The sequence below is a fragment of the Carassius gibelio genome, chromosome A25 (assembly GCF_023724105.1).
Source record: "Carassius gibelio isolate Cgi1373 ecotype wild population from Czech Republic chromosome A25, carGib1.2-hapl.c, whole genome shotgun sequence".
NCBI lineage: Eukaryota > Metazoa > Chordata > Actinopteri > Cypriniformes > Cyprinidae > Carassius > Carassius gibelio.
Genome location: NC_068395.1, coordinates 9,538,643 through 9,558,359, shown reverse-complemented (window position 1 = coordinate 9,558,359; position 19,717 = coordinate 9,538,643). Strand labels below are relative to the sequence as shown.

Sequence of the window (19,717 nt, the reverse complement as noted above, 5' to 3'; positions counted from 1 at the left end):
CCAGAAAAGTATAAAAAGCATTGTCAGAATAGTGCATCTGCCATCAGTGATTCAACTGTAACATTATGAAGTGGCGAGAATACTTTTTGTTTGCGAATAAAACTAAAATAACAACTTTGTTGACAAAGGAATTGTTGAATAGTCTCCTCTGTATCTCTCCACATCACTCAAACTGCTTACGCTAACGAAGCTTATACGATTTAACGACATGCAGGTAAGTGATTCAATGAGACAATTTTCATTTTAGGGTGGAGTATCCCTTTAAGGGAATTTTCATACAAGCTGAGTACCACAAAATAAAATGGTTCCCCTGTTTTCTTAAAAAAAATTGTTAATAATGATTAGAAGTACTAGTATTGTTATTGTAAAAAGTCATAGTATTGTGGACTAACATTTTTATTGTGTATTAAAATTTTTACACATTGTCTTTTCAATTTTGGAGGGTTACATGAAACTGAATTTTGTAGTAATCAGCATTATTATTTTAATATACAAAGCAGTTACTTTTCGGTTATAAATAAGAATTATTAATTGAAGACATTCATAGGGATAACTGAAATAATTTTTCAGCCTTGAATAATCCAAAGGTTCGTGAGGCAAATGTCATCCCTAACCCTTTCCCACCAGGCATGAACTCTCGAGGAATGGAAGTCATGGCCAACAGACTGGATCTCAGCGTTCCCTTCCTCTCTTTTGTCCCAGGGGTCTGTCTGTGGCGTCCATCCAGGTCGAGCTCGCAGGTAAGTCCATTCTGTATCTCTGCTCGGGTCCTGTGCACCCTGCCATCTGGGCAGGTGCTGCTCCTATGTCCTATCCTCCGATTCGTTTAAAATCCCGGCTGGTGGGTCAGTGCCCCATGTGCGGCGGAGTGCTGGTTTCAGCTCTGAAAGGGGCTGGGGGCCAGCAACCCCTCAGAGAGGCAAGATAGTAGCATGACATTAAAAAGGCTTTTGGGTCATACTTCATACCAGGTCTAATCAGAAGTTCATGCTCATTCAAACAAATGGTGCCTCCCTCAGTTTTATTTATTTATTAACCCTTTTTTATACACTACTGTCCAAAAGTTTGTCGTCAGTAAGATTTTATATATATATATATATAAATATATATATATATATATATATATATATATATATATATATATATATATATATATATATATATTTAGTTTAAATTAAATTTAAAATGAATACTTTTATTTATCAAGGATGCATTACATTGACCAGATATGTTGGTAAAGACGATTTCTGTTTCAAATAAATTATGATCTTTTGAATTTTTTATTCAAAGATTCCAGGGAGTCTCAATGTTGATAATAAGAAATGTTTCTTGAGCAGCAAATCAGCATATTAGAATGATTTCTGAATGAATTTCTTCAATCAGAAATTACTCTACACTTTCAACACTTATTTATGAATTTCTTATTTCATCATTATTTCATAATGATGCTGAAAATTCAGCTAAACATTAGAGGAACAAATTACATTTTAAAATATATAGCATATTATATAACATATTATATTAAATTATAATTTAATATTATAAGCAGCAGTGGTGAGCATAAAATAATTATTTCAAAATCATTTTTAAAAAAATCTTGCCAACCCTACAATTTATGAATGTTCATTTTTATTTTAATAATATTTGTTGCGTGTCACTATTCATCTTTTTTTTAAGTTGTAAATAATGATTATTGGAGTATATTTTACAAGAAAATACTACTTCAGTTCAGTTTTAGTACTTTTTTCATATTTTAAAGTTTCATAATTCAGTGTGGTACTTGCCTTTTTTTTTTTAATTGCTAGTAGATTTTGTAAACCGTTACAGATTCAAAATAGTTTCTACACAAATTTTCTCTTTTAGTGTTAGCAAGGGGAAAGTGTTTTATGTAATGTTATATTAGGATTTGTTATAAAATACGAAAAGTCATATTTTATCTCATCTAGGGTATGAAGTAAGCCAGAAAAAAATATTGGTTCATGACACCCCTGGATATAATTTATTGTGTAAACTGACTCCTGCAAACTGCTAACCGCTGTGCTAAAAAGTGCTATTGTGATTTGATTGATCTACAGAAGTCTCTGTAATTTTGAAGCATCAGCTAATCTAGAAAGGTAAAATGACACCTTGCCAACCTTTCTTGGTGGGTAAAATTGACCCTGAAAGAGTGCATTAGTGTGCGACTGTGCATTGGAGCATTTAAAGTCTGCCTTTTGGCATTGCATTACATTCAACCACTCTTAAGCTGATAGAATTAGTTGGACTCTCTTCTTATTTCATTATCTAATGTCAAACTAAAGCACTGCTTTAATGCATTTAAAGGCTTTTTTAGAGACTTAAGTCAGGGCAATGCGGCTGTTAATATTCCCACGTGCAGATTCCTTAAAGACGTGATAAATGGTGTCTATACCCTCAGCCAACATTAGCGATTAGCTAGCATTCATCAGTGCCCTACTACACCTGAAAAGCAGCTATTAGCCTCCAGGCAATAAAGCACACATAATAAATGCGCCTTCTGCAACCTAATAATTTATACATTTGCGAAAAGCCAAAATAGCCGACCTGAACAACCTCGGTGTATATGAAAGAAATGACAAATGTATGTCTCTCTTCATTTGGATACGTCTGCTACAGAATGATCAATAGGGAAACATATTTGCCTAAAAGTTCTGGAAGGCAAAAAAGAACAGTGAATAGTATGTAGATGTTTGTGAAGTGCTTGTTGTACTTACAATAGAAGTGAATGGGGCCAATCTGTAGATGTTAAAATACTGATTGTTTTATTAATACAGCCACAAGACATAATATCTGTGACATTTTCGGTGAACCCATGATATTGTGTTTGCTCAGTGTTTCTTAGGCTGCCTTTTGAATTTTAGAACTTCTTCAGACACCAAACCCTTTACAATTCCAGAGTTTCTAAGGCATTGTAATTCTCTAGAGTTGCCACTTTTTGTGTGCAAATGGATAGTATGGTGATAATTTATCCCTCAGCCTTGCTCATTGTATGCCAAAATAGAAATCTTCCCAAGCATTTTTTTCTTGGATGTACTGGGGCCATTTTCAGTAAAGCAGCAAAGCCTCTCATTCTCATTTCCCACTCTTTGAATGGGGTTTGCTTGTCCAATCAAAAGGACTATGGACTCTGTGCTCTTTTCTGTCTGACAGTATTATGCTTCTTTGAACAGTGGGATGTCCTCAAAGAGTTTGTCCTTTCTTGGTACACAAACGGTGACATACACATGCACATATGCATACACACAGTTACACAAGCTCGATAATTGCTGTTTGGCCAGCCCTGAGGGTGTTAATATTAAGCTGGCATGAAGCGAAAAGAATGCCACGAAACTGCAATTTCAAAAGACAAAGTCCTGCTTTGCTCAGCAAAAAGAAGCCCATAAGCCTTTCACAATTTTCTCTCTGTGTTTCTTCATTCTCAGTCAGTTTTGAAAGGAGCTTGTGTCCTATACAAGAATGGCCTGTTTTATCCTTATGCATGAACCTTGCAACAAAAATTCTATTAATAGTTATGTTTGGGGTTGGTAAAATTGTTTAATGTTTTTGAAAGTAGATTTTTTTTACTTGCTAAAGTAACATTTAATGTATCAAAATACTTTAAAAACAGCAATATTGTGAAAAGAAATTTTTTAAAAGAACTTTTTATTTGAAAATATGTCAAAATGTAAGATGAATTTGTCAGCAAGCATTACTCCAGTCTTCAGTTTCATATGATACTTCAGAAATTATTCTAATTTTGATTTGGTGCTTAAGAAACATTTCTTATTAGAAATAATGTTGAAAACAGTTTTTGCTTTATATGATTGTGGAAATACATTTTCTTCAGGATTATTTAATGCATAGAAAGTTCAGAAGAAATATAAATGTTTTGTAGCATAATAAAGGTTAACACTCACTTGTGATCAGTTTAATGTATTCTTACATTAATATACAATATACAAAAAATTTATTGAATTGTAGTGTGTATAAATTATGTTGCTCTTTTACATTATATGCTGTTAAATTAAAATAATAAATTTACATTTATGGACTTTTTTTAGAGTCCATATTTCCCTGGAAATCTTTAACCTTGTTATTGTTAGTACAGTTCAGTTTGAATTTATTAATACAATTTATTGCATCCTAAACTGAGAATGAAAAGAACTCCTGAATGAAAATAATAATGACATTATTTGCGACAGATAGATAAATCTTTTGATATATAGTTTTTTTTTTCTACTCTTCAGTCAGCAAGCTAATGCTAAGTACTGTTTGTACAGACTTTTGTTTCATATCAGTACCTATAGAAATACCAGGATCGCTAAGGACAAGAGCTTTGTGGCTGTTTAATGAGATATCTGTTTTAGCTTTTTTGAGATTGTGAGCATCCAGTTAGAACCAGCTTTGACTTACAGATAAAGGTACTTAATGAGGTGGTAGAGGACTGTGGTGATAGGATAGATTTGTGTGTCTTTGACACAATAATAGAGATGGACCAATAATGTTGCATTATTTGTCCAAAGGGAGACATGTTTAAAATGAGTAGAGGACCCTGGATAGATCTCTGGGGGATGCCCAGCTTATCAGCAGCGGTGGAGGATTTATGTCTCTGAAAAGGAACAAACTGCTGCCTGTCATTGAGATAAGATGTGAATCAGAGGAAAACAGTGCTAGACATGCCAGTGGCTGAATAGATATGTGTAGCTTTTGAAAAAAAAAAATATGGATCATTATTTTCAGTTTTAACTCTACTGGGATCACTTTCCTGTGATTTGCTCATGCGTTTCCTACTTAAATGCAACCTCTTTTGACATCCTGAATGTTTAGTAAATATGTGATAAAAATGTGTCTGCCTACAATTTAGCATTTGCATAAGTGTTTCAAAACAACAGAGGGATGTCTTCAACCTTGAAATGACTAATCAAAAAGGATGTTACAGAATCCACATGCATCTCATGCTTTCATAATTGCCTTGTTCAGCACATTAAAGTGTTTTGTTATATCTCCCCATCTCTCATTTCTGTATTTATTAAAGTTGAATATGTTTGTGCGTGTTATAAAGTACAAAATAGTGTCACACTAAGTCCCCAGAGAGTGTGAGACAGGCCCGCTGTTGCTCGACAGGGTGCATATCTGTAACCTTGATGTCAAATGCTTATTAGCACTTGCTTCTTCTGTTGCCCTTCTCAAAGCAACTGCCAACACTGAGAGCGTTGAATAAATGCACCCTCAATGTGCTCTGACAGCACTCAGCACTCGCTTAACTGTGGCGTTTGATTATGTGCTTATTATATACCAGTAAACAGATGCGTGGACTGGTGAGGCTGAGAACGCTGATATGATTTGACAGGCTCTAGAAACAGAGGAACTGAGCAGACAATGGGAGGAAGTGAAAAAACACTTATTTAGCCTCAAGATGTGAATGCATCCCATCTGCAACTCACTATTTGGCCTTTGACAATTTAAATCTTGTGTTTCAGTTAGGCATGTATTTCCTACTTCACATTGTGCATTGGTAAACCATGGGTTAATGTTTTCTGGTTGGTTTCAAGATTGTACATTGCAATAATGTTCTAGATTCAATATTTTACAATTATGCATTGATAAACACTGGATTAATGTTTTGATTTGCATATTCATGAGGTAATTAACATTTGATTTGACAAATATGCAGTTACTATGTAGATTAAATTTATTTGTATAGTCTATCAAAAGTGAAATTTTCGTCATAATTTACTCACTCTTATTTCAAACATGTATTACTTTCTTGAAACACACAAAATGTTTTGAAAAATGTCAGAATGAAAGTCTTGCTTTTGACATTTCAAAATATAAAAAATAATTTTCTAATATACAGTATACAGGGAAAATATACGTTTATCACTCTCGTTACCACTTGTCAGTTTTAACTTTTGCGCTTAGATGCTAAAACTAATCGTTTTTGCCACTGTATAAAGGCCATGAATATTTAATGAGGCGAGCACTGAGGCAGTTTATGATTGGTTGTCTGTAATGGCAGCTGGGACTTCTCTAGAGTGGGAAAGCACAGATGTCACTTATCAATGTCAAAATGTGTGCTTAGATCTGTTTTTTATTTTAGTGTGTGCAGTTTTTTTCCAAAGAGCTAAACAGTGAAGTTACTTAAAGAGATAGTTCAGGGGAAATTCTGTTGCAACGTGAGGGTAAGGAATTGACAGGAATTTTTGGTCAACTATCCCTTTAAATAATTAACCATTGGCTGTTTGTTGCAAAGTCCCGCGTATTTAAGACAGGGGTGTCAAAGGTCTGGCCCGTGGGCCAAATGCGGCCCGTGGATGAATTTCGAACAGTCCGCAGGTTGTCTATGAAGATATATTATATGTGGCCTGCCAAGCATAATTAACAAATAATTTTAGGCCAGATGTAGCACTAAAACACAAACTGTAACAATTTGATAACTCATATGCGCTGCCATTTCTTTAGCGCACAATAATTATTAGCTCTGCATAAAAACGCACAGTGCAAGCTCACAACAAATGTGTTTACTGATCTTGATCACATGACCGGAAAACAGGAGAAACATTGTGCAACAACCCAGACAGCAGGCAACATAGTGTTGGCCCAGATCTGGCCCATGTGAAATCCATGTGGGCCAGATGTAGACCAGATCTGGGCCTAATCTGCTTGCTGTCTGGGTACAATCCAGTTAGAAATCACCAACATTTCCAATTGATTTACTGTAGTAACACTAACTGTAACTGTAGTAGCTATTGTGGCAGAAATGTAGGATATTCATATACTTATTTTATTATTAATGTGGACATAGACCTATTGAATCAGCATATAAAATATAGGCCAAATAACTGATATTTTATACAAAATTCTTTTTATACAAAATAAATGTGTTAATTTATTTGGGTTTTTTATGATTTGATTGTGTTTACAGTGTGCAATATAACATGTGTTCATGTTCACCTATCTGTATACTGCTGTTTTCACTGTCATAAAAACGGGCTGATGACTTCCTTGTTCTATAAAGTACCTCCTTCAGAAAGGCGTAACAAGTTCTGATTGTGCCAGCGGTTCCTGTGTTGTGATTCGACAGCAGCTTAGCGCACGCTGCCCTCCTGGAAACGCGATTGGGCTAGTTTTAGAGTAGTTTGAGAAGCAAGTGGGCAGGATTTGTTTTGAAAACCTGGCAATCCTGATCTGAACTAAATTGTAACCATTGATCTTCAAGTACAGCGTCCCTGGGAAACAAAGGTGATTGGACTCCGGGATGAAAAAAATAGCGTTTTGATGACATGGCGACAAACACACTCTACAAATGCAACTCTTCCTTCTTCTCCATGGGAGCGCAACAAGACCACGCCCCCTTTTAGTGTATTCCTGTGGGCGGAGGTTAGTCAAAGGATCTAGAGAGATGTAGTCCAAACTGGTCGTTCGATGTAGGCATATTTTTTTTAAATAAAATATCTCGCTTGGCATTGAACTTTGAGCTTTAGAATTTTACAGATACTATTTATACTCTAACAACAACATTACACACGAACCAAAGTTTGAAACATGGGAACACAAAGAACGGGACCTTTACATTATTATTATTTTTTTAATATTTAAAGATTTTTACATACACAACTAAAGCTATTGTTATGTATATAGAGAGAGAGAGAGAAAGAGAGAGAGAAGCATCTAGTTCCCCGGTTTGTCCACATCATGGAAATCTGGTCCCATTTAAAAAAAATTTGGACATCCCTGATTTAAGAGCTCAATCACCCAATCATCAGAAAAAGAATAGAGGCTAAATCACCAGAGCAGAACTCAAAATTACATGTTTAGAGGCTATTGACCAATAAGCATGGATTTTTGCTTCATTAAAATGAATGATACAGGTATCTACCATAGACTCGCTTTAGATCCACAATTTCAAAATGTCAAGTGTGAAACACTGAATAACCTAGGGTTAAAAGGGGGGTGCAAAAATACATTGTTTGAGGGTTAAGAGCGTATGAAAAGCCCTTTTTGTGATGTATACGCCAGAACACTTTCACTGCTTTTTTCCTCTCTCTCTCTATGTTCTTTTTCTTTCCTAAAGTCTATGAACTTTGATGCCCATTTTGTTCTGTCCCCTATTTCCATGTCCCAGGATGATTTGTGGGGCTCACTGAAGGGCGAAGTGGGATTCCACCAGGTTAAAACAATGAGATCTAAGTGGGAAAGAGATAGATGAACCGACTCCAACCACATTTGTCTTCGGTTTAATATTTTCTTGTATCAATTGTTTCAGGAAAGCTTGCTTAACATGCATTTCTGAAAGTCCTGGTGCTGAAGGAAGGAATGAATCAATAAAAATCTGGAACAAAAGAAGAATAGCAAGACGATTTGGGACTTCAAGACTAATTAAGAACAAAATACTTTATTCTGCCTTTTGTAAAAAGAGCTCTATAAAAAAAAATTGGGGACCGTATATACTATATAAAATTGTCCCACTAATCTATTATGTTCAATACTGAAGTAAACAGTCAACAATATCATTCAGCTCTGAAACTTCTTGAAATATCGCATGACATGTTTATGAACCCAATAGTAAACCTCCACCCTATACAATGTCATGAATTAAACTAATGGCTTGGGAATATGACAAGGAGCATTGGGAAAATATGGAAGCGTGCTCGTGTGCAGCCATGTGCAAAATTGATATTTCACAATATCTGATTTATCACGGAGCTAATTCTGTTTAGCGTTATTGTCTGTTTATATTCACTTTTTTTTTTTGCAGTCAGAAGATTGTGTGTTTACCACAGAGGTCGAAGAGAACTTTATAACCAGACAGTGCACAGCTGTGATGAATAGTCAGTTTTGACAGTGAAATGGATACTCTAATCTATATATTGACAGGCAGCTGATAAATGGCTTGAAAGGCAGGTGTTCACTGATAATGAGCCAGCGAAGTAACCAGCTGATGAAGCTCCAACTTTGATTCTAGAGCTCAACATCCTATGATGAATGAAAGACAGCACGGATGAATGGAAGAATGTTTCTTGGTAGCTCTACTTCTGGGTTGAAGATGTATACAGTGTTAGTAGTGTCAATGGCAAAGTTGTTTGTTTAACTGCATTTCTCAATAGCGAGGAGGTAGGATTTGCTAGTTTCGTAAATCGTAGTGTTTTAGTAGATAATTGTTTTTTTTTTAGTAGTGTGGTAGAAAACGTTACATTTTCCCTGACAGCAATTTAGCAGTCAAGCGTGTGTGGTATTTTCTATTGCCTGTTTAGAATCTGACCGAGGGATTCTTTAATTGTGAATGAATCACTATTTTGAGTTAGTTCTTTTTAATGAATTAGTCAAACAAATTAGCAAGGCGTGTGAGATCAGTTTGCAATTTAGTTTAGAATCAGAACTCGAACTCAGGTACTCGATTCATGAATTAATCACTCTTTTGAGTTGGCCCTTTGCAATGAATTGAATTGCACACCAATTCAGAACAGTTTGCTAACCCGTTTGATCAATTTAGAAACTGAATTAGTGGTACTTGATTTGTGAATTTTGTTTTGAATTGGTTTTTCAGTTGAGAATCAGACCTAGCAATACTCAGTTCATGGATTAATCACTATTTTGAGTTGTTCTTTTCAGTATCTTAGTCAAAAAGCTAAGATCTTAGATCTTTTTAGAGCTGTTTGCAATTGATTCTGAATCATTGAAATGTCTCACACACTGAATCATTTTGAGAGCTACATTTTTTAATAACTGGCCCATCACTGCATGTATGTTTGTGCTAATTTCTTTATATTTATATTTGTGATATGCTTTCAATATAAAGGTTATTCTTTCAATCAAATGAAAGCCAGTTATTCATGCTGCAAGCTTTTATGGAGGAAAGCAGAAACGCGTCAAATCTTTTGCTGCAATAGCAGTAAAATGCACGGCTGGGAATCCAGACTTGTAAAAACCCCCACAAGGACTTTTGCTGTTCCAGAAGGTGTTTGTGGTGTGGTCCTTACGGGATTACATGACGAATAAGAAGAATGATGAATGGACTGTCTCGGGGCTAATCTGTCTTCTGAGGGGTTAAACAGCATTCGGTTGAAACCTAGCTAACTGTTCTGTCTGAATACCGTCTGAAGACAACATGAAAGTGATTTTTTGTGTTAGCTGTGGGAAACGTTGTACGTAGACGTTCACAAAGCATTTTTCGCTTTTCTTTTTGATATCAGGGCATGCCAGACATGACAGTTTAAAAGCTAGAGTCTGTTACTGTGCAAATGAGCGAGGCAGTGCCATCTTTTTTGTTTTCCAAAGATATCTTTAATCAATGGCATTTTTTCACTGCTTTACCTCAAAGTGCATTAGTATTTTGCATGAAACTGAGATGTGGTTTAAAAGCGTTTTTGTTTTAACACACATAATTGTGCAATCTCCTGTCTTCTGCTGTCAGTGGATGGAAATGTATTTACGTTTAGATGTCTTTACATCTGAATCTAGAGTGATAAAAATTTCTCAAAGTGCTTATGGTTTACATTTCCCAATACACTACCCTTTGCAGCAAGCTGTTATAAATTTATCCTTTTAGATATAAATGAAGCAATTAAAAAATGTTTATGAATTATTTGCCCAGGGGTTGATTTGCACTCTGTGTATATCATGAGAGGCGAAAGGTCCCAATAAAATAAAAATGTAAACCACTCAAGTGAAGCAGCTTTAATTAGAACACAGCTGCTGCAAGGCCAAAGACCAGCACCACTGCAAAATGACCACTGCTGGGTTCTGCCACTTCATCATTCATATTAATCTTGATATAAAATTATAAAATAATGAATAGACATTAATGATTTCTCTAGCAGAGGGGAGATTAATAAGACTTTAGAAAATGAGGTCTTAAAAAATCCCTAAGGATTTATAAGACATGGATTTGGGAATGTTCACTTCAAAATGTTTTTTATCAGTATTTTTTTTCTTTTTTTAGTACAAAATATTGTAACATCCTTAAAATATAACCATTTTCAAACATAACCATGAATTGTTTATTTTGCTTAGTCCAATGGCAAATAATTTTTTCAATGAATATTTTTTAATCCATTATTTTTTTACTATTTATGAAAAAATGTAATTACTTGTATGTCAATTGACATGTTCAAAAGTTTTGGGTCAGTAAAGTTATTTTAAATTGATAATAATATTAATAATATTTCTTTTTTTTTTTACTGTATTTTTATCATATTTGTGGCCTTATTTAAAAAAACATGAAAAACTCTTACCAGCCTTTTGAATGCTAGTGTATCTTAAACACTATATTTTATGTATCTTATACAATATTTCAAGACAAAAACACTGATTAAAAATATACATATTTGCAGCATTTTAGCTGATTGTTGATTCACATGTTTTGAGAGATTCACAGAAAAGGACGACTGACATTATGAACTAAAGCTGTTTTTCAGGTTCATTTTCACAGCCACATTTATTTGTTCAGTCTTTCCCTATGACCCAGGACTCCAGGAGGCTTTTGTGTTGACTTCCCCTCTGCAGTCAATGTCCCTCAATCCCAATATGCGGTTGAGGGGTAAAGAAAGGCTAGCTGTTAATTGATTGGCAGCAGTTTGCATATACAGTACCGGAAAAATGTCACGTCAAGCTGTTTGTGTGACCTAACTGGCTCTCGGTTAGAGTGACTGAAGAGGGTAATTTATCATTTGACAGTCTTTAGAATGGGCTGTCTGTGCTGTCTCGCTATTGTTAGCATCAGCGGTCAGCTGTCACGCATGTTGGATTAGCAAGCATAGATGAGCGACTCAGCAGGATGGACACAAGCAAGGCCACACAAGCAAATGTCAGAGGAAGACAACCATCGCATGACGATCAGAGCCCATGATTGATAATCTGTGCTGAGAATGTTCAAGAGGTTCAAGAAATTTTGATGAGTTGGAAAACGTTGTTGATTGAAGTTTGAATCATTTTTTAATGTACCGTGGCCTTTTAAAAAATGAGCAAAGAAAAGTTTTCATTTAAATTTTTTTTTTTTGTGGCTGGTTGTATTTTTAATAAAGTTGTTGTGTTGTGCATTAGGCCTAGGCTGAAAATAGAGTTCTACCAGAAAGACTCGGGAGATAAAATGATGTACGAAGCATACATTTATTGACAGCTCAGCAAGCACAATTATAAATTTCTTTGGCGGAAGGCCCCGTCCATGGTTCGTAATCCGAGGGTAGCGAATCTGCATTTCCTGCCTGAAGACGAAGGCAGGGGCGCAGCCGACCCCCCTGGAAGGTAAGGACAGGACCATCCTGGTGGTGGTGGGGAGGGTGGAGGTTGTTGTCGCGGCGGCATCTGCGAACTCAAACATGTGTAAGTACGATCTTTTATACAGGAGTATAAAGACGTGATTGGATAATGATGAAGGTAGTTAGTGACGAAGTGATTGAGTCTTCCTGGCAGACCTTTTCTCGATATTAATCAATTCTTTTCATTTTGAAAAAACTGTTTTCTTAATATCAGCCCATGACTTACTCACCCTCAAGGTGTATATGGCTTTCTTCTTTCAGACAAATACCAAACAGAGTTAATAGAATAAAAAATGTTCTGGCTCTTCCAAGTTTTCTAATGGCAGTGATGTAGGATGTAGGTGTACCAACTGTTTGGATACCAACATTCTTCAAATTATATTTGTGTGTGTGTGTGTGTGTGTTCAACAGAAGAAATATACTGATACATGTTTGGAACAACTTGAGGGTGAGTAAATGATGAAAGAATTTACCATTTTGGGTGAACATCCCTTATTTCTACACAATTCAGTTGTTCATTTTAACAAACAATTATTTGTTATCATGTTCTTTAAATGTATTATCATAATCATAAACCCACTGGTGGTTTGCACAAATAGTTTTCCTATTTCTGTTTACTGCACTTTGTAATTCTTCTAGCTATTTAAAGACTTGCACATTCAAATAAAAAGTGGCTTATTTCTGTGGTGAAAAACAAAGTGGATAGTTTTCATCATTAGTTAGGAGAGATTTTTTTTTTTCTTGAGGATAATTGGTATACTATACCTGATATACAGTATATCCAAATGAATCGATATCAAATCAAATTTCATCGAGATTGGATGCAAATCGAATCAAAATCAAATCATGAGATTTGTGTCACTACCCAGCCCTATGGCTACTGTAGCTCAGTAAAAAAAATATTAAATGACAAATATTGGAAGTTCCTTTCGGGTCATGACAATGACATCGCTACAGCTTGTACTAAATATCCTGAGCTGGAAAGATGAACGAGGTGAAGAATGTGAGTATGATAGAGAACGAAATGAAGACACTAACATCAGGCTCTTATCAGATGATTCCACCAGGACTTGGAGACACCTGGAAATGAAGACTTAGAGACCTCTGTAACAAAATGAATGTTCCCATATCTCACCGTCACCAGCTGTGGCATTCGGTGCCCCTCTGCCCTCGCACCCGTTCCTCTCTGTGTTCCTGCATTAAGTTCATATCTCCCCGTGCCATAAGCATCCCATTCCCTCTCACCTCTGCTCTCTCTTTCAATCACTGTGTGCAGTGAATGGCAGCCATGTGGAAAGGTGACATTCAGGTGTCTGGTGAATCGTGGATGTGAATCAATCAGTTCTGGTAGATTCAGCTCAGAATGACTTGTGGTCAGTGGAACGCCGCCTTGCTGGTGTGCATCTCTATAATCCTATTTTGCAGGCAGCCCTTGTGGTTCAGGGTTCCGCTGTTGCATGGCTCATGCTGTTTTGTAGCGCAGCGCATTACACTGAAAGCTTCACCTCTTGACATAGATACTGTAATGAAAGTTTTTTGACTTCTTTCTGTAGAAATGTCTTCAATGTCCTCAGTTAGGATAATTAAGGCTGTTGTGACCTGTACTGTAGGCAAAATCTGAAAGGTATTAAGGAGTCAGATTTACCTCAGAGATCCAAACTGGGCAAAAATATGCAATTTGTTGCAGTTGTTGTTATTTATATGGCCAAAAAGTAAGACATTTTGATTGCTTGTAATGGAAATCAATTAAATGCTCACAGTATAACGCACTACTTAAATAAAATGTCATTTAAATATCAGTTGTCACTATATCTCCCATTAATATGTCTTTTGTAAGATGGTATTTTAATGCTCAGTTTTATGATCAACTCGGTAGATTTTATTGTGGAGGCAAAACATATAATACAGTGCAATACAATGATGATTGAGAGATGAACAAATAAATGTTCCTCAAAAGCCTGATGGATCATATCGCATATGCAGAAAAAGTCAAAAGTAACATTTATTTGTAGCCTTTTTGCTTCAATAAACATTTATACAGATACTTCTGCACACATTTATTATTATTATAATTATTATTTTAAGACATTTTTATAATCTTGCCTGGGGACACACAAACCCACCGGTCCTGCAGATCTATAAAATTCAGGGTAGTGTATGTAACAACTTTTAGGAAATTCTGCATCCCTCCTGAAGATTAGCTGTCAAAAACTGAATCACATTGACATATCTTTGACCGTCAGTTCAGTAATAATGGCAAATATGTCATGCTTAAATGAGCATAGGAGAATCTTTAGACAAAATTTGTTATTGTAGGATACTCCACTACTCGTTCAGAGACTGTCCCGCAGGAGGTCACATTGTTATATGCCACATTCATGCTTCAACGGTTGTGCTTATGCTGACTGTGTATTCAATGAACAATTCAATTAATTCTTACGAAACATTACGTCATCCTGCGTGACTCTCAAAGTACTCGCCCGAATCGAAAATGTACCCGGACAACATCTTCAGTAAGAAGTATCTTCGGTCCCAATTGGAAACTATCTCCTTTAACAAAGTCACCATCTCCACTTCATTTTTATGATCCCGTGTGAAGGACCCCAAGGAGCTGAGGGTGGACAGGTAGGGTGACAACCAGGTCTCTGTAAGGTTTGGAAACACATTCCAGACCTCTTTTGAGAATGGGGACACTGGTCAGAGATGATTAATGGCGGGTGTGAATGACTGCTTGAAGGGCAGACCATAATTCCCAACACGGCCTGGAGGAACGCAAGCAACGTCTGCCTCCCCCGTGGGCAAAGTGCGTCCCTCCACTTGTGTTCATCTCAGGTGCAAAGTTGTCGTCCTTTATGTGTGCACTTGTTTTTATCATGCTAATACATAATTGGCCAATCGCAATTATCGATAATTGCGGGGAGTTTTCCTTTGGTTTTGCCTTAATCAGAAATTTGCACTATAAAAAGGGTCCTGAGTTTAGATTTCACACAATTACACATTCACTGCTTTTCATCTCTTTTTAATCCCCTGCAAATCTGAAACATGGAGTTAGTTCATAAACACAGCTGAGGCCCTACGATTTCCTTTGACATATTGCTAAACGAATGAAGCAATCCTCTCAATGTTGTGCCTCTGTGTCTGCTGATTAAAATCATTTGAATTGCAGATGACGTCTTTGTCTAAAGAGTTCAGTAAACAGAGGCATCATGTTGATAGACATGCCAATTTTTAATTGAAATAAGATCGACACCCGTTTTGAGTCATAGCGCACATAATGATGTGTGACCATAGAAAGACTTTTCTGTTTGATTAAATGTGGCTGTAATGACTGCGGTAATCCGGATTATTTCCGAAATCTATTATAATCTGTGTCATTCAAAATTATGTAGAGAAAACTATCAGCTGAAGCGCAGAGCTAAGAAAATCAAAGTGCCTGCCTTGTTGTCCTTTCAGTCTTTTTTGGGTCTTTCTGCTTATGCAAAAAACTAATGGCTAATTTATTCATAGCTCAGCATTTAGTACCTCTAATCTATTGCTGATACTGTTACTGGTGCTCATAATTGTATGATATTGTTAAAGCTGGTTTTCAGACAGGGTGCTTATCAGTGCCTGTTTAGTGTGCAGCTTGTGGCAAGGGAAGCCCAAATTGAGGAGAAATCAAGTGGTGCCTTGGTAAGCAGGGTCGGAATTACCGTGATGGACTAGGGCTGGATTTCTCTCCCATGCATATTTTTGCCCATTGTCACGATCTTCGTCCTTAATAGGAGCTGACAGAATGTAAATGGGTTTTTAAGGGAAATGGCAAAGTCTGTAATTTTTCTCATTTAGTCCATGGATGAGTGAGCCAAGCCGGTAAGATTTGTATGGGAATTTGAGATGGTTCAGTGCGACATGTCAGATGCTGATTATGAACTCAAGGGAGCCTTTTTACCTTAGCCAATCATCTTCGTGCCTCGCCGCCACCTTCCTTGTTTCGAAGGGCTAATTGTTCGTGAAGACATTTTCATTGGATAAAGTAGATATCAGCAAAATGACAAAAACAGATGACTAGGCAACACTTACTGCTGAATATAAATGTCTCATTTTTTAAACAGGATTAAATTGTGCCAACTACCATAACCTAGCACTCGTAAAGACTACAAAACCAAACCAAACAAAGCTGCAAAAATAATGACTGTTTACAAACAGGTTTTCCAAAGACTCTAGCATTGGTTGAGCCAAGCTCACCGAGCTGCATTTATTTATTTAAAAACAGTAATATTTTGAAAAATTATAACAATCGAAAAAATTTCTTTTTTCTGTTTAAATATATTTAAAATTGTCGTGTAATTTATTCCTGTGAAGTTTTCAGCATCATTATTCCAGTCTCCAGTGTCACATGATCCTTCAGAAATCAATCTAATGTGCTGATTTGGTGCACAAGAAACATTATTATTACATTATTATAAATATTTTTGGATGTACATAAAGAATATAAAACAAATTAAAATTAATTTGAAACACAAACGTTTTTAATGTCACTTTTTCAAAGTAATGTATCCTTGCTGAATAAAAGTATTAATTTCTTTTTTTTAATCTTACTGACAGCAACCTTTTGAACATTTACTTCAGTTATACGTTTTTAAGACCTCCTCAAAAACAAGAAAACCAGCAGCATTCAAACTAAATTTCCAGAAATTTACAGAAAGCTCCGCCCCCAATTCACACCATTGGTTGAAACACGGTTGCTATGTAAAGCAGGTGCCAACATTTTCAGCAACAGAGAAACATTTTAAAACGGCACAAATATTAGTGTCCAAAGAGGTATTTTATCTCCACTTTAAAGTATGATGTGCCATATTGTTTCATATTATGTTAATAATTTACTAACTTAAATTATATTCTTAAAAGTGACAATGAAACCAAAAGAATTCAAACCATTAGCCCCGCCCCTAAATCACACCATTGGTCAAGCCACTGTTGCCGTGTCAGGCTGGTCGGGATTGTCAAACAGAATTGTTTTTTTTTTAAACACCACGGTTGGTCACAGTGTTTACACTTCACAGGGAAATCAGCCTACAAATGGCTTAATTATAGTAGTCTCCGCATATTAAACTGAAATAGAAGAACGTATTTTAACATCTTAGCATATTTAACTTCAGGTTTAAGTATGAAGGGACACTTTTTTCCACATACAACTGAAGTAAATGATTAATGTATGTTGTTAAGATCTTATTAAAAGCCTCAATAAAGTCAACATAATTCTCCTTCAAACCCTCATAAACACTCCGGGTACTTTTGGGCCGAGCCGTGAGGTGGGTGATATTGTGGGGCACTGCAGCTGTAGCTGAGAGACGCCGCGTGTAATGCAGGCTGTTAGTGATGTTAAATGAAGCTTGAAGCCTGGCTGACAGCAGCATTCCTCCACAGGCTCGGAGCTGAGAGAAGAGGAGAGGGGCCAACAAGGGCAGAGTAATGGTCTAAGAGAAACCACACAGGATACGGCGCTCGTTGTGGCGGACGGGCCATTATCTCATAAGGGCCATTATCATAATGGGGTGACCGTCGCGATATGACAGATATCACAGAAGGACTGACACATAAACAGTTTTTATAAGATGAATTAGCCAGTGTACAATCTCTGCGGTAAAACACATTTTACCCATAGCTGTATACTGATGTATATAACCTTGTCAAGGTGGATTACAGTTGCTTTTTACGTGTGTGTGTGTGTATATATTGTTAAATGCTGTTACAAAATAAAGGTTTATTCACAAAAACACAAGTACACTATTTTGCTTCCTGTGCTCATTTGCGAAGAAAGCAATGCGTAAATAACTTCCCAGGACATGAGTGTTTTCAATTCACCCTTTATGAATAGGATCACACTGTCAGTGTTAAATAAGGTTCGCTACAAAGGTACATCATATAAAACTGTTAAATATATATTTATAACTGTAACTCTGAAAATACATCGGATGGTCTCTCCCGAAGCGCAAGTCTTCGCTAGTCTCTTTCAGGTCAGGTAGATAATGTTCGGTTTTGACAAATCCCCTGCCACGTTCGCTACGTTTCCAAATCCTGACTGATTTCAGTTCAGTTCACAACAATGGCAGCAGATCTACAATCGAAGAAAAGTCAACAGTTTTATCGCAAATGTCTTTGTTGTCCATTTTGCATGTGCTTGGTTGGGAGAGCTCCTTACAGAGCTCAGGTATGTGTTTTTTTCCTTGCATTTGAAGCTGAAGCAGCTGATGTGTGCATTCATGTTCGTATTGGAAATCCTTCCACACAGAAAATTAGTCTGTATTTCTTTGGTCTGTAAAAGTTCGTAGATCCGTACACGATTCACAATCCAGGTCACAAACTATCCTGCAACCGATCATTTGCCATTGTTTTGGCATCAGCAACAAAATGTTGGCTGGTTCCAACTTTGATTGACAGCACAGGGGGGATCCGTTCCTCATGGTCCATGTATATGTCGTGACGAGAGTTCCTCGCCCCTTATCTTATGAGACTGAAGGACTAATGGAGAGACTGACAGACAGAGCTAACAGGACTATGATGAATGCTCCCCTCCCTCGCCCCGCTGTAGCTTTGGAGAATGATGAGGAGCTTCCATACATTGCGCCTCTCTTGGGAAAACCGTCCCCCACTGGCGTCAGGATACCTGGTGGGATTAAATAACACAAAAGTAAGGGCATATAACACGATAAGTTATGCATTCTGTGAGGTTTTCGTGTTGTCCCAGATCCTTCCCTGGTTTAACCCTAACCAAGGATGTACTGTCGACAAATAGTAGAGGTAAAATCTATTCTTACATTTTAAGAAAAAGCACTCTCAATGCCAGTGACACAGATGATTGAAACCTTTAAGGGAATTTTATACCATATATTTAAAAATCTCTATCTTGTTTTACAATGCATTTATAACCTTTTTGGATCTTTTATGTTTTGGTTACCTGAATTTTCAAAGGAGGGCCAACAATCTCTCCAGTTTCATTGAAAAAATATCTTAATTTGTGTTTTGAAGATTAACCAAAGTCTTACGTTTTTTGGAACTAGGTGAGTAACTGATGACAGAATTTTTATTTTTGGGTGAACTATTCCTTTAAGCAACAAAAGCAATTATCATCTCTTGAATTATGTACTGTGTATATTTATATAACCAAAGTTATAAATTGTGACATAAAACATTCTTAGTTTTGTCTGTTGTCTTGTAATTAACAAGCTAATTTGCGTGGCATACATTACTAGTTTCTACACATAATCATACTGGAGAAATCTTATATAGAATTTTAGGACAACGTTGTTTGATATTGCATTTTATTAAAGCTTCAGTCCATAACATTTTTTGGTTAAAAATGATCCGAAATCAAAATTTAAACGAGTACATATCTCAGCCAGTGTTCAAAACTTACTTTAGCCTGATTCACAACGGTCAATTTATGATAATGTTTTCTAATTTGAGTGGTATGGGTAGGT

The 19,717-nt window shown here is 36.3% G+C and overlaps 1 protein-coding gene and 1 long non-coding RNA gene across 3 annotated transcripts in view; one reads left to right on the top strand and one right to left on the bottom strand.

Annotated features, from left to right (window-relative positions):
* LOC127947277 (uncharacterized) overlaps positions 1–17,948 on the top strand; it is a 56,149-nt gene extending 38,201 nt beyond the window's left edge. The window contains exons 2-3 of the long non-coding RNA XR_008151260.1: positions 628–740; positions 17,664–17,948. This is a non-coding gene — a long non-coding RNA (uncharacterized LOC127947277). The remainder of the gene's footprint in view (positions 1–627; positions 741–17,663) is intronic.
* A 141-nt stretch (positions 17,949–18,089) lies between these two features.
* Positions 18,090–19,717, bottom strand: part of LOC127947272 (chemokine-like protein TAFA-5) — a 44,656-nt gene continuing 43,028 nt past the window's right edge. For both annotated transcript variants that reach the window (XM_052544277.1, XM_052544278.1), the window contains exon 4: positions 18,090–18,903. In XM_052544277.1, coding sequence (XP_052400237.1) covers positions 18,895–18,903 — 9 coding nt within the window. In that variant the 3' untranslated portion in view covers positions 18,090–18,894. The remainder of the gene's footprint in view (positions 18,904–19,717) is intronic.